The 15,759-nt window shown below is 42.3% G+C and overlaps 1 protein-coding gene across 3 annotated transcripts in view; it reads right to left on the bottom strand.

Annotated features, from left to right (window-relative positions):
• Positions 1-1,694: 1,694 nt before the first annotated feature.
• The window catches only part of DVL1 (dishevelled segment polarity protein 1), a 105,359-nt gene continuing 91,294 nt past the window's right edge, over positions 1,695-15,759 (bottom strand). For all 3 annotated transcript variants that reach the window (XM_075027238.1, XM_075027239.1, XM_075027241.1), the window contains 4 exons: positions 13,250-13,381; positions 12,180-12,347; positions 11,449-11,655; positions 1,695-6,373 (listed from right to left, as the gene is read on the bottom strand). In XM_075027238.1, coding sequence (XP_074883339.1) covers positions 5,955-6,373; positions 11,449-11,655; positions 12,180-12,347; positions 13,250-13,381 — 926 coding nt within the window. In that variant the 3' untranslated portion in view covers positions 1,695-5,954. The remainder of the gene's footprint in view (positions 6,374-11,448; positions 11,656-12,179; positions 12,348-13,249; positions 13,382-15,759) is intronic.

The following is a 15,759-nucleotide window of genomic DNA, read 5'->3' as shown; positions in this document are numbered from 1 at the left end:
ACCTATCCACTATGTGGTATTGGCAGTTAACTCATCAATTCAGCTCAAATAAAGAATTTGCAAATTAATCTAAACCAGGGAATGTTTTAATTCTTAAAAAAAAGAGCTTTTTGGTGTGCTGCAAAGCTAGTTGTCCTAGATTTCTGAGGTCACCTGCATATAAAATTCTCCCAGCGTACTTAAGGAGAAACATGAAACATTTGACAAAAGTACCCCTCAGTGTGATTAAAGACAGCAAAAATCTGACCTGAAGACTGGAAGTCCTTGTTTCTCGAGACTGCAGCAAGTCTTCATGAGCATAATGTCGCACCTGAGAATTTCAGCAGTACTCCTCACTTCAGTGCTGTGATTTCATAGTAGAGAAGCATTAAGTAACTTTTGATCCTCATTCCAGAAACAGAGAAGGAAAAACTTTGATTTACCTCTACTGCTTCTCTTTCTAGCTGCAGAGGTACAGCCACAATAGACTGATTTCTCTTTTCCTTTAGGGGCAAAGGAAGGGGTGGGGGAAGAGGGAGGAAGGGAAAAGTAGCTAATTAAATTGTTCAGCCAGTTCCAGTCACCTGCAGACAATTTATACTAGGTCAGCTGGAGTTCATCAGGCTCTGCAGTAAAAGGCTGCAAGAGCATGTCCAAAATTCTGATCATTTAATATTCACCTAACTGGTAACATGCTGGCTAGACCATTTTGCATCCCATGTAAACAAATATGGTTTGAAAGGGAGAATATGGGAAACTCTGCAAGACTTTCTCATAGGCTCTTATATACATCTGCTGCAGAATTGTGCCACTTATAACTGGTGCCTCCATAATAACTACTACTTAGTCTCTCCCTTTGCTGCTTGATCTCTGCCAGCTAAGAAGAGGGAATCTGCCTCATCAAGCTCTGGCTGTTCTCTGTCCGTGAACGACTCAGACCTTACAGGGAGGTTTGGTGTCCCTCATGTTGCATAACAAATGCACCGTGGTTTAAGGCTTACCAGTTAGTCTGCAAAGTGGTGTCCTAATGATCCTAGCTTGTCTCTGCTGGAGTTTGTGTGCAGAGTCCCAAAAAAGGGAATATTCACATGAAACAGCTGAAAATATTGATGGGTTCTACCAGCAGATTCATCTCCTGGGTCTGCAGGCAGGAAAACTTGTTCCAGCTCATGTCTTTGTAACAGCAAGTATCCTCCAGCTGTCTTTTACTTCCACAAACTTTCTTCAGCCTTTGCTGTACACCTACTCCTGCCAAGCTGCAAGAGGGAGAAGCTCAATAATTAAGAGATAGGGCAATTTAAGGGGAAAGCACAATTTCTGCACCAATGTATTAGTCATTAGCTCAAAGCTACAGCACTTCTGATAAATGGCAGGGTCTTGTGCTTCCAGTCAGATGTCGTTACCCTGCATGGAAGAGTCAGGCCTTTGCACTTCAATCATCTGTGACCCAGTTTAGTGGTGAACATTTACAGGGTTCCTGTCATACTTTGAACTGTAAGCACTTCTGAAGCACCATTAAATCACAGAACTCCCAGCTGCCTATCATTAGCTCCTGAACAACCTTCTCCTGTCCAGAGGACAAAACTTCAGTGTGGCAGGGGAGGGGGAAAAAAAAAAAAAAAAAAAAAAAAAAAGAGTAAGATTCAACCAATACTTCATCATTCTTGAATAAAAGATAACGCAGTAATGGAAAGAACTGAAGACATAGACTGCGGTTATCACATAAAATTAAAAGCTTTTTAGTGTTTAAAATAGCATTTACACATAAGCAGCTATATATTAACTATACAGACACTTGGGTTTTAATACAATATCTACAAAAAAGAATTCAATTATGCAATAGACATTTAACAGGAACAGTGCAGTCCATGCTAGTAAGAGGTCACTCTTTGAGTAGAACCAATTCTAGAATAGGTGATAGTCTGGGTTTTCATTATTTAAAATCATGTAACTTTGTTCCTCTACTGTACATAAAATTCTTTACATGTATTTCTAATCACTGATTAGAATTAATAATTTTAAGTCAATCTTATTACAATCCAGTTAAATGCAAAACAAAAACAATTACATCAACTCATGAGCTGTCAAGTCTCAAGATGGGACTGCCCATTTGAATAGAACAAAAATAATATCAAAAGTCAATGTCTGTGCATCATTGCTTGCCATCCAATATACCTTTGGATAAAGTGTCCAGGGGACTGTTACCTTTGAAAAGTAGATTTATTAACAGGAGGTAAAAGACAACAGCAGTGCTTTTAAGACTATTTGCCAAAAAACTTACTCCTCAGAGTTAACGTACTGGGTGGGTACACTACCCCTACAGATAGTACCTCCTTTGGATAGGAGACGTCATCCCAAACTGTTTTCTTATCATTTTCTATCATCTTCCAAACATACCTGTTAGTCCTTGTTAAAAGCTGTTGGCAGGTATGCATGCACATTAAGCTCAGCTGCAGAGCACAGGCAGATGTCGAGGGTCTCACTTCCAGGATAAAAATGTCAACTACTTAAGGCTCCCGTTATGAGGTTGTTTCAATGCCCTATAGAGCAAACCCATAACTTCTCATCGTAGTTAGAGGCATAGGTCATGCATTCTAGAGCCCAGCCAGTGCCAGTTACTTGACATTAACATCAGAGAAAAATTTCAGGCCCTGGTGAGAGAAACAGACAGTTCTGCAGGACTCCAGCCTTCAAACTTTCTTCCACCTGGCACAGTACTTCCTATTGTAAGTAGTTTTGTTGGCATCAGTGGCACTTCTTTCTGCAGGTAGTACTGCACCCATTAGGAGAAACTTGCACAGTTAGGCCCCAAGGCCCCCTTGTTGCAAAGACACATGCACATGCATTGAAAGCCAAGGATGGGATTTGGGAAATCTCCTGTCTTCATTCACTTCTGAAAATTAAGAGCTAGCAATGTTTCCGGCCTAACTTTCCATTCACTCAAACCAGCCTCTCCACTGTACACTACAAGGGGGGAAATCAAGCTTTTGTTTTACACACAGTGGCCATTATGTATTGCACCGTTCACAGAAGGGTCATTTACATTCTCCTACTGCTGTTCGTAAATAGCAGGTTCTACATGCTACACAGTATTAACCAACTAGCACATCTGTCAGTACATTCAGAGCACTCGTTATTTGCCTGAAATGGATGCCTGTTTGTGGGTGAAGCTAGTTCAGGCTGGATTTAGCAGCCTGATTTCCTCAGCAGACGAACGCTTTCCCACACCTATGTTACGGACTATCAGCCTCATTCCAGAGTTACCCACAAACACGCAAGTATATAACACAGTCGTTTCAACATAGCAGCAAAGACCAGCAAGACACAGAACAGTTTCTGCCAACAGCATAACAACAAGAAAAAAAAAACCCAGCAGGTGTGTAAACTGCAACTCTTGAAAAGACATAAGGAAATTAAACACATTTCTTCCATGGGTGAAAGCTCAGCCCCCAGCTTTAATCCCTTTTGGAAATATCTTATTAAAATGACAGTCTTTTCCTCCAGCCCTGTAAGTTCTGCCTTAAGACAAAGCGGGCCAGAAAAACTGTAATATATAAGAGACCAGAAAAGTTAAAATTACTTTAAAAGTAGAACCGCTAGTGATTGTCAGTAAAGTCACAGACTCCTTAACAGTGTCTCCTGGAGACATAGCAGAATTACAGAATTATTTTACCCTGATTTATTTCCTTGCTTTAAATGTCAATCTTTCAAAATAGTTTACTGAGTTTAGTTAGCATCTTTGCTGTGTTACTGGGAGGAGGAAAGGAAAAGTAAGGATACTCTTGCACAGTCAAGCTTTAGGTAGTGCCATTCTTTTGAAGCCATCACCAACTTTGCAATCTATGCTAGCCCATTAGATGGATTATGATGACAGCACCGCTTTCAGAAATGTTATGTAGCTTTTGGGGAGATTTTTGTAAACTAAACTGTCCAAAACCTCTCAGCTAGTTTAGAAGCCCAGTAATTGGAGTACCTAGTCTGAGTGACACACACTTTCCTAAATGCCTAGCTCCCTTTTGAAAGTGAGACTTAAGTCTCCAATTAACACAGACATTTGAAAACGTTACTCTGACTTTTGTAAAAGGGATGTGTTTACATACACAGACCTGTAATAAGAAAAGAAGTAGTGAAAAATCTATCAGAATGAACAACATACAAAATGGACAGTTTGAAGAGTAATTTTTTCGGGGTGACAAAGGAATATGAAACTACATGTATATAGTGAGAAAGACATGTTCTCTTTTGACATTCATATCAGATATTCACACTGCCCATAAAGCATGGAACATAGCAAGAAGAAGCTTCTTACCAGTGAAGAAAATGCTTATATACAGAAAAGACTGATTTTAAAGCACCTGTCCTAAAACCTGCCAGAAGCAGGTATCTCACAAAAGAGGACTTAACTGAGGCATGGCCCCATGGTCAAATGCCACTAAGTGACTGCAGCTTAACACATATTTCCCATTAAATGAGCCACCATAACAGAGTGGGGGTGTGCTCTTACCATGCCCTCATTCGGATACTTTAAAAAAGCTTCTTAAACGTCAGTGAAGGTTCCTGAACATACTTTATCAAGCGTCCATAGCCTTAGAGCAAAAAATACACAGTAATGAAATCTTGGGGATATACAACAGCAGTTGCTTAAGTCAAAGCTCCTCAGCAGGAGCTCTAGCATGGGTCTCATTCTGTGTCAGGTATAAAGATTCATTCATTGTACCATTTACGAACTGTTCTCAAAACACTCTCTCACCTCTCTGCTACCAGCTAGCCCCCATCTGTGTTCAGAACATGTTCCTTTGGGTAACACTGCAATTGGGATTAGACATCTCCAGATTTCTATTTCAAAAAAAGAGAAAGATACTGCTCAGAAATTAAGAACAGAAAAAGAGGTGATCAAAATGAATAGCCATGTCCCAGTGGGAGCCAGAGTTTACCTATGTCTCTGCTAGAATGGGATAAATATCCCCTTCAAAAGGGAAAAGCTGCAGCTACACTAACAGAATCGCATAGCAGCAATTGTCCTATTTCTGTGGAAACAACTTTGAAAACCTGTAAGCAAGTGCGCATTATAACCAGAAGAAACAGACACATCTGTCAGCAGGGATGGGACTGAAATGCCCAGGAACGGACTGCAGCTACAAAGTCACTATCATGATACTAAATGAAATAACTTTACAAGTTCTGCACAATGAACACATACAGTAGCAAGACTCCACCACTCCCTTGATAGAATAATATCTAAAAAAAAGAAAAAAGAAAGAAAGATTGATTTATTTATACTCCCTAGTCAGCAGAAGAAGGTAGCCACAACTTTGCCTTCTGCTAGGAATTGGTTTGAGCCTGCTCCTTTCCAAGCATGTGTTGTCTGTACACTTGCGGGTGCCATGTCTGCTTAGAGTGCTGACTGATGCATCCAAGAAACATCATTACAAGGCAGTATCACAGATACTAGCCAACGGTCATTTTTTCCTTGTAAGAGAAAAAGCAGGGAAAAATAAAAGTGCTACTATGCATTATTGGAAATTTAGAAGTGAAATATTCACTGTTATGTAAAATAATAGTCCTTGAATCAGCCAAAAAGATACACTAATTGCATTTTAAGTAGGTGCCACAATTACCAAAGCTTATTAAGATGTGAATATACACCAGCCATTCACAATCAAAAACAAGAGGGGAGGAAAAAAAAAAAAAAAAAAGAGAGGATAAAGAAAAGATGCCATCGATTTGCTGATATTTAACAATCCCAGGAGATTTTTGTTGTTGTTGTTGTTCGTTTTTGGGGGAGGGGGGGGGTTGTATTTTTTGTTTCATTTTCTTGATTTTTCTGCAACGCAACTGCAAACCAGGAAGGTGTGACATGCAAGACAGCCGAGTTTCTTCTGTGAAGTGTTTGACAATGACCAAAACTGCTCGCCCACCCCCAAAACAATCCCCTCCCCGGCCCTTCCCCAAGCAGAGTCTGAAGGCACTTCCTCTCACATGATGTCGACAAAGAATTCACAAGGGTTGCCCATAGCCTTCTGGAAGGACTGCCGGCTCCCCGTCAGCTCCGGAGGAACAGAGCTCAGTTCCCTTACGGGGGGTCCTCCGGGGGGTCCGCTCGTCCCATAGACTTTGGAGCCCAGCTTGGGGAGATTGTAGAGGGGTGGGACTCCTGGAGGCCCGTAAGAATGCTGGCTGTGGTGGCTTCTCTCGCTGTGGGTGGCAGAGACGTGGCTTCGGTGGCTGAGCTGGCTGACGGGCCTCTCCCGACGCACGACGCTGGCGCCGCCGCCGCTGCGGGCGGTGTGGTCAGACTCGCTGCCGCTGCCAGCCGACTTGCGGTCCTTCTCTCTGCCAAGAGCTCTCCTGCTGTTCTCGCTGTTGCTTCGGTTCGAGCCGCTGCTTTTGCTTCCTAAAGGCCGCCGGTGAAAAAGGACAGACAGAAAAAAAAAGCAGGATTAGCTCAACGTCCCGCTGCCGTCTCCCACATCAGCTCTCCTACCAAAACCCACAGATCCGGGTACGACCATTGTAATGGTGACAACGATGACAAAACCAGGCCTGAACGTGCTGTTGGTGGCTTATGGGATTTAGCGATGACAACCGGTAGAACAAAGCCGACAAGGTTGTGCCATGCACAGGTACACGTAGACACCTTAGAGCTTGCACAGTGAAAGCAGCAGCTAGCCTACAACTACGGGCTGAAAGCCATCTGCTCTGCTGCCTGGAGGGAGGGGAGGAACAAAAACGGAAGGAAGAAGCAGGCATTTGGGGTTTGACTCAAGCAAACGAGCTTCAATAGAATTGTAACTGTCGCTGTCTTTGCTATCTTCTATCAGCAGAAAGGTTTCAGAAAGAAACTCATTTGCCTTCTCTGTCATCCTTGGTCGCACTGGGCGTACTCACACCCAGGGCCAAATCACCTGAAGTTAACAGATGTCCTTTTGCTGGCTTCAGCATGTAGATTCTTTTAAAATTCATCACTAGTGTTCTGGGGTTGGAGAATTCTTCCAAAACCAGTTATCTGTTGAACTGCTCTACGACGAATCAATAGCATGCAGGATGTTCCTAGCGGAGGCCACTAAATCAACTTGGAAGAACAAAGGACTGCTGCTGGTGCATAAGCTGAGTTGTTGCTACATACAAGCTTCACTAAACTTCAGAACTGATTTTACATTCAAGTTGAAGGTCATGCTCTGTTACCTATCTGTTACCTCTGAGAGATAGGCTAGGATGATGTCAGCAGACATTTCCAATTTAATTATTCTTACGAACCAACCCACAGAATATCTCATTAAGTTCATGCCATCTTAGTGCAAGATTGTCTTCCCAAAAAGGATCCCCAGCCAGCAGAATAGGGGACCAGCTTTTGAGTCTGAATGAGCCACCAGGGTCACTGAAAATGGGAAAAACAGAATGATTCTGAGCTGCTCCTTTCTTGAACTACGGACGATCATCAACTTCTGTCTGCTCCAGCTGATGTTTAGAGCAGGCAAATAGAAGAGACAGGAAAACTAGACTGACCTGGCGTGTATAGTGGAAAGCCTAGATTCCCCTGCAGAGTGCAAGAAAAGCTGGGGATAGATGGAAAACACAGAATATAAAATCCCTGGACTTGAAGTTAGTATTCTGAGCCTGGGACTCTGAAGTGGTGTTTGCAGATTGTAACCCCTATCAGCTCTTCTCTGCTCTGGGAAAAACACTGTCCTGCTTTGTGCCTCAGTTTTCTTCCATCTGTAAATGGAGATATTAACATGGGTTCAGCTGCCTCCATGAAATACTACAAAGATTCATTAAGGTGAGGTTTTTGAAGAGGTAAGGTACTCCCTGAGCTGCCATCTCAAATGTTTCATAACAATCTTGTAAAAACAAATAAGGCAGGAGAAAATACTTGTTAGCAGGTTGACTGTTACAGCCTTTGCTCCAAAGAACATAGATTATCTCCAAGAAGCATCTTTGTAAGCTCCTCAGTGTGGCACATTGCTCACAGTGGAAGAAAATTGACATTTTATTTTAACCCTTCCACAGCTAATATGCCTCTGCATTTATCTCACAACACATTCTGTTGCTACCCATCCAACCTTCTGTTGCTACCCATCCAAACCCTGCAAACCTTACCAAAGCCATTATTCTTTGGTGCAAGCTCCCCATTCACAAGAATTCATTGCCAGTTCCATAGCTTGTGGCTGAGTAAAGATCATGCAGGGGAGAAAGAAAGCTGCACTGAAAGTGTTTATTACTGATTTTGAGAGGTCTTCCACAGTCAGAAGGACTGAGACTGCCTTGTGGCAATCCATCACGTTGCTACTCCAGACTTCAGTATATCCGGAGTACCAGGTCTAGCTGATCTGCCAAGACTCCAAGAGGTCAAGCGGTTAATGCAGACTTATCTTGGAAGAACCTGGCTTTCTGCAGCTGCACTCCAAGCTGATTACATGGCAGAAAGAAAATAGAGAAACCATCTACCATTACACCAGTCTTATCTAAGAATAATCAGCAGCATAGCCGTTCTCCTCTGGTCATGCTGAGATTCACTCTCTGCCTGACATGCCTTTAAATCCTGTCACAGAACACACAATCAGAAAGTCCTTCTAAGCCTTGAGTTTAAACGCAAACTAATAAGAGCATCACCTTCTTGGCAGCTGGGGACTGGCCTGTCTTGGAGACGTGCAGCCCAACCTAAGGCTGAGGTGTGAAATGCTGCTAACTTGACACAACCACAGCAGTGTTTGTTTCCATCTAAGGCCAACTTTAAACCTAAGTGTCATAAAATGGATTTAAAGAATCTGCATTTCAAATGCTTAGAAAAGCTGCACTCTGCGTTGCCACAACATATTATCAGCCTTCACTCTCTATTACTGCTGGACACCAAACTTCCACCCCCTAAAGCCACAGAGGCTCCAGCTGCCTCAATACTTCATTTCATGGGAACAGAAGTTTCCACATGAATCCTCCTGGACAGGGGCAGGAGAGCCTCCAGAAACAGTGTAGAGAGGCTCTGAAGACACTTCTATTCGTCCTGTCTCAACAACTGACATCCTCTGAGCTTGAACAAATCCATCCTTCCTACTTCTTTCATCTCTTCAGACTGTAACCTGATGATCTCTCACTATCCACCTAGCATCTACCAGAACAGGGATGTGACTTTAACCTAAACACTATGGTAACAGAGATGATATTTTGCAGAGGAGCTGGTCCTCACACCAGTGCCATTCCCTACAGCAAACCTGTCCAAGCCTTTAAAAATAACCTAAGCCCTGGGTACCACAAGCAGGGACAGATGATGTGGCTCAGATGAAGCAAGCAGCAACCTAAATTGGAACAGAGCCTTAACAGAACTGCAACATCACATAAAACTTTGCTAGATCTCCCTTCCCATTTGTTGCCTGCCAGAACACAGTCTCAGTCTGTCTCTTGACCCAAATCTTAGGCTTTTGACTGTAATCATCAGCAAATACACTGCATTCATCTCAAAAACGTGACATTCACTGGGCTCTGGAGCAGTGCTCTTGTTCACCAGATGAATTCAGTTACGATCTAACTTCACACATAAAAGAGAGACTCCACAAGAAACCCAATTCTAATAGTCTATATTGAGAGTGACCAATGCAGCCCTGTGTCCCAGTACTCTTACCTGCCTGAGACATCTGGACAGTGCTCAAGTGTCCTTCGGTAAATGAGCAGTGGAAGGGCACTGGTAAATAAATCTAATCCATATGGCTGACATCAGACTAATAAATTAGGAGCTGGGATTATTTATTTATTTATTTATTTAATGAAGAACAGTGAAAGAGACTGGTGATAGGATTTTCCCATCTGAGCTGACAGTGAGGTATCTGATGCCATTCCCTCTGTAGCTGCTGCAGCACAGTCACACAGGGGCCAGACAGGTTGATATGCTAATGCCACGCTATTGGACTACTGTGCATTGAGACAGGTTGTGCGTCCAGGACAATTAAAAAGAAAAAAAAAAAAAAAGAAAAAGTACAGCTAAACATTTGGGTCACAAGAGTCTAAATGATCATGCTGTGAATTCATTATTATTATGGAGGCATTTGAAGCTTACCAATCCCCTAGAGTCAGCCATTCCTCTATGAATCCTTCAGTCTAATGCTTGCTCAGAACAAAACAAGGGAATAACAGTTACAAAACAAGAAACAACACAGAAGTGTAGTTTCCAAAAGAAGAACAAGGAAAGTGTTGAAACCCTTCAAAATTAAACACCTTGGCACCTTTCATAAGGCTCTCTTTAGCCAGTAACACAGGTCGCATGGATAAAATACCATACCTTTCCTATTCCAGCAGCAGAGATCTAATATTCTACTGCCCACAGAACCAGCTGCCAAAAAAAATAATCGCATTCTTTCCAGCACAATCAGCTTTCAGTTCTAAAACCTTTGGATACCACCATGAGCTTCCTCACAGACACTTCTTATTTTGAGATAAGGTGGGAAGCAATAGTGCTAAAATCTGGTGAGCAAGTTCCTGTTATGAAATTCTTTTGTGCAATTTTTGCAAAATCTAACTGGCTATGGTAAACAAGAAGTTAAATCCAAGTTACTGGATGTTCACCACAAAAACACAGAGAATCCTCACCCTTTCTTTACTGGCAGCATTTCCAAAAGCAAAACTCACTCTGGAAGTGATTAAAAAAAAAATAAAATCTGTACAGCTGAAAGATACATAATTTGTATTTATTAAGGTTTAAAAATGAACCACAAAATTATCCTGGCGCAGGAAAGGAGGAGGTCAGGTTTTTAATCCATGCAGTATTATCTTTTTTTTCCCTGTCATATATTACAAAAGAGACTCTCCTCCCTGTGAGCAGTGTTTCAGCCCTGTAAACCATCTGGCTGGCCACCTCACGCCTGTTTCACACAAGCAAAGAGTGATTTTCCTTTTGTACTGAGCATTGAAGGGAAAGCCAAGAGCACCTTGGTTCTAATCCCTGTTCCATCAGCAACGAAATGGCCTAATTTGTAGCAATATCAAGCGGCTGCAGCCCCACTGTTGGCAATGGCTCTGACCTCTAAAAAGGGGGGCAATAGTTTATCTGTTTTAACAGGGTGGACAACTGAGTCATTAATGTCGGCCTGATCAGCATTATCTAAGCAGTAGGTTTACCGTGTGGTGCTGTTGGGTAAGAAAAGTACAGATGCCCATGCCACCATGGACATGACAAACAGCTTGGCTCTAGTTCCCCACTGGCATTTTGCACGGGGTACAGAACTACAGCATAATGATAAACAGCATGTATTCTATTCTATTCTACTGACTCAGTGAAAACATCGCTGGCAGTTTCAATACAGAGCTGAAAGGCTAACCCACTCCATCACATACACAGTTTTGATTAAGTGCAGTCGCACCAAATCCATGCAGGTAGCATACAAAACCACAAGACAGGAGCACAGACAGTACAAAGGAACTCAAGCAAATGGTTAGGGATAATGACAGCTATAGAAATAGGTACCAGATTAACCATCTTACCTTCACTTTGCTGGCTCCCTGCACTGCCACTACCATAGCTAAAGCCTGGGTCTTGGTATGCTGGTGGAAAACATGGAGGGGGCAGAGGATACTGATATGGGTATCCTTGGCCTAATGGCCAGGGAGCAGCAGGATGTGGAAGTGGAGCAAGGGTATCCTGATCCGAGGCTCCGCTAGAACCATTGTTAAGGTTCAGTGCAGCCATATCTGGAAAAGAGAGAAAAGGTCAAGACTGTGTTCTTACCTAGCAGCTGACTCCTGCGTATTAATAATGGCTGACACAGCACCTAGTGCGGTGAGGGACTAGATGGACTCCCCCCCCAGAGTTCATTTTAAATACCACACATGGTAGGGCAGACATCAGTATTTACCCACTGAGCACCAAGGTACCTTTGCAGAATTTCCATAAGTCAAGGAGGAATCACTCCCATTTTACAGATTGGAAACTGAGTGTGACTGACAAGCAGGAAGTCCGTGGCATCACCAGAAACAAACCCTCCTTTCTTCAACCTCAGTGCAATGCCTTATTTGATGAGTTCATCCTGCTCTTCCAAGTGGTCTAATTGCTTGGTCTAACAGGAAGCGTCAACCACTTGTCATGCAACTTCAGAATAACAGCCTGTTCTGAAATACCCACTTATGAAATCCTACAGGACTCTCCTCTGTGCATCCTGTGAGCACAGAAGAGACAACACACATGCAGCCTTGCCCTTCGCAGACGGGGAACTTACTGCCACAGAGGTCTCCAAAGACATAATAGCACTGTTCTGAGAAGGTGATTTTGTTCACAGTGTGCCTGAGGTAGCCATGTTTTAACATGCTGCTGGCATATTTTCTAGCCTCCCGTCGGTCTTTGAAGCCTTCCACGTGTGTGTAAAGCCAGTCAACCACATCTGCTCCTAAAATGAGGACAGGAAGAGGAGACACAGGATCATCCTAGCCAAATTGACCTTTTTTGGTTTTTAATCTTCACATTATCACATAGCCCACTAGTACTACTGTGCTAGATACTGAATGCGAATATGAATATGTAACAATCTTGCTGCAAAGAGCTCAAAATATTATTTTTACAACTCAGCCTAACTGCTAAATTAGTTACCACCAAACATCAATAAAGCAAGCAAAGAATTATCTTGCACCCAGTTGAACACTACATTAACAGTGACACCAAATACACACAGAGAAAATTTTATAGTTATACTGTTCAACCCGTTCTGAGTTGCAGTAATGAAAATGACACAGGATTTACAGAACAGAAGTGACTGGGAGAGTCATCTTTGTCAAGGGGCAACCCTTGTCAAAAGACCCAGGTTCCAATACCTTTCTCAGCAAAAAGTAACTACAACCTAGATTGACTAAATGTTAGCACAGTTGAGCTCACAAGACAGTCAGAATCAAAGGTAGACTAGTTGTGGTAATTTTAAATGTAATTAAGATGCTTTATTAAGGTTGTGTGGCTGTGTGGAACTGGAATTACAAGGATTGTTGCTCTGCTGAACTTGGCCAGATTGCTAGAGCCACAAGTAATTACATGGAAAACCTGAGATACAACAAGTAAGAGTTAAGAACCAGCTGTGTGGGGGCATAAGAAACGTGCAGTATTTTTGGCTGTCCAGGCTCAAACAAGAGCTATTAGATATTTCCTGTCACACTTAGAGTTGTTCACAAATACCAAGTCAAGGGACTATAAGACATAATAGACCGGGGGGGGGGTGGGGGGCCTCATATAAAGATAGTTTCTTCTGCCTATTTCCAAAAAGCCACTGGGTTTTTTTCCTCAGCATTCCTTTGATCTGCTTACCTATCACTGCATTGGAGATGGTAATTTTTAACCACATCCTGTCCCGAATTTCAAGGCCTGAGTCTGGTAGCTGCATAACCTTGACAATAGTAGCCATGTCACTCTTCACAGTTAAGGGAGATTCTTCTAATTCTAAAAGGAAGAAAGGTTACATGCTTCTTTGAAATGAACCGAGTCTGAAAAGGAACTTCTCAGCTCCCAATTTGGATGAAACGTTCCAAGACACAGCTTTACCAACACATGCAAAAAAAGACACAAAGGCTCCCAAATGCACCCTCATCAATGGCATAAATTATAGCATTTGTACCAATTTTTCAGAGATTGTGCTCAGTGCAACCAGTTTAGTCACTGAGATTCTGAGTCCCTACCAGCACTGCACTCTTTCAGTCCACACTGCATTGAGATTTGCAGAAAAAGGAAACCCAAGGAGTTCTGCGACCATTGCTTTCCGTTTCAATTTGCCATGAACAGCCCCTACCCACCCAACAGTTCAGTGCACTGTATGCAAAACTCTGTAGGAAAAGGTTTTTTGGCTTGTTCTTTAACTTTCGGTTTAATTGTCAGGAATAATATCCATCTGCATGGACAAAGATGATGACCATGTCTCAATCAATGTTCATTTGTTTTCTTAAGATTTGGACATCAGCATAATTGGGGAGAATTGAAATTAGAAAAGAAAGCTTCCATCATCAGGATAAAAGCTGGTGGTTTCCTTAAAAAAACAAACAAACAAACAAACCAAACAAACAAAAAACCCCCCAAAAAACCAAAAAAACTTTCCAGGATCCCAATGATGGCAGCCTTAAAAGTTAACATGTCATTTAACCCAGCATTACTTTGCCCTGCACCTTTCTTGCAGAACACTTTAAAAAATGCTACTCACAAATGCCTCAGCAGCCATCACTGCTCTGTTCATATTTCACACACTCTTATGGGCAGACCTGGCTCACCAGAGGCTTCATACTTTCCCGATGAATTTTTATAATAAAACCAGAACAACAGGGCTGAGATTCACCCTTCTGAACTGAGGTGCCTACCGCAGGAGTCTAGTTCCTTTAGAAACTCCTTCTCTACCTTACATAGAGGCAAAGTGGCATCTAATATTGAAAGCCCAGTGGGGTGAATCTGGGTCCAAGAGTCTACCAGCCTTCTTGTGTTCTGTGCAGAACTCAATCATCCTGTTTATATGTAAGACAACTATATTCTTTGGATACAGCACCCAGTCCTCCTTCCTGCTCCCATCTTCTCAGCCCTAGAAAATTCATGTTGAGCATGTGTGTCCTGTGTTTGTAGTTCAGACCCTTCTCCAGCAGGAATTCAGAAACCTTCCTCCCCTCCCTTCTCCCAGCTCCCCATATCACCCACCTTTCAAAAGCACAAGGGAACCAATTTTTTTTCCAGCAACCCAAAGTTTTGATAAAAGGTACAACAAGCATGCAACAATGAAAACTGAAAATGCTTCTTTCAGTACATGCACTGCTAATATGCATGAAAATATCCCAGACCATCTATGCATGCGTCTTCAATACTTACAAAGTTTGAATAAACACTGAAATTTTGCTTTTGCTTTAAGTTAGTTTGGTTAGTGGCAAAAAGCAGCATGTTTGTTTGGGGGGAAAAAAAACAACAAACCAATATTCAAGTAAAGTTTGTGGGGAGCAATAAATTGTATTTTCTTGGAGACCTGCGATCTGCATATAAAGAACAACACTGGCCAAATGATGATCAATATTTTCTAAGTCTGCTAGTTGCTGTACAAATAAGAAAAATTCTAAGATGCATCTAAAATGCACCCACTTTGGTCTGAACTCAGTCAACTGTAGGCCTGACTACCTGACCACCTTTACAGGTATGTGCAAATCTGAGGAAGAGCACAGACAGTAAGTCCTTTCTGGGGAACCAGATCTACCGCAAAGCTCTTTCTCAGGGCTTTGGTTATCAGTTTTGAGTGGCATTTTTTTCCCATTAGCAGATCCTGGTAATAAAAGAGGTGTATACTCCAGGAAAGCAAAGTCCTACCGCATGTAATATCACCACTTCCTTGTATCCTTACTTGAGTAAGGAAGTACACGTTTGCCCAAACAAAAAGGCCCGCAGTACCTCAGGCTGAACACTATTAAGCAGAAATAGTCTGAAGTCTCAATTCAAAAATCCTCTGAAGTCCATGCAAGAGAAAAAGAGAACCTTCCAACAATGTCAGGAGACTGCATTTTGAAACAGCAAGACCTTCGAGAAACATTGAAACACTTGACGTTAATCTCATGGAATAGGTCAGCACTACTTTGCAGAAAGGGGTCCTGTAGTGGCAGAAGAGGGGCTGGAAAAATCTACCTTTAGCAGAGTAAACGAGGAGCAGAGTTTGCACTGACTGAGGCAGCAAGCCCAACACTCAGAAACCACTGTGAGAGAATATTCTCCTGCATCAGTCAGAACATTGCTGGAGAACAAGATACTTTTTAAAGCAACAATTACTATGAAGCACCTCAGTCTGCCTTGGTTCGCATAGTCTT

This window comes from Buteo buteo, chromosome 5 (assembly GCF_964188355.1).
Source record: "Buteo buteo chromosome 5, bButBut1.hap1.1, whole genome shotgun sequence".
NCBI lineage: Eukaryota > Metazoa > Chordata > Aves > Accipitriformes > Accipitridae > Buteo > Buteo buteo.
The sequence above is the reverse complement of the archived record's forward strand: the minus strand, read 5'-3'. Positions and strand labels throughout refer to the sequence as shown.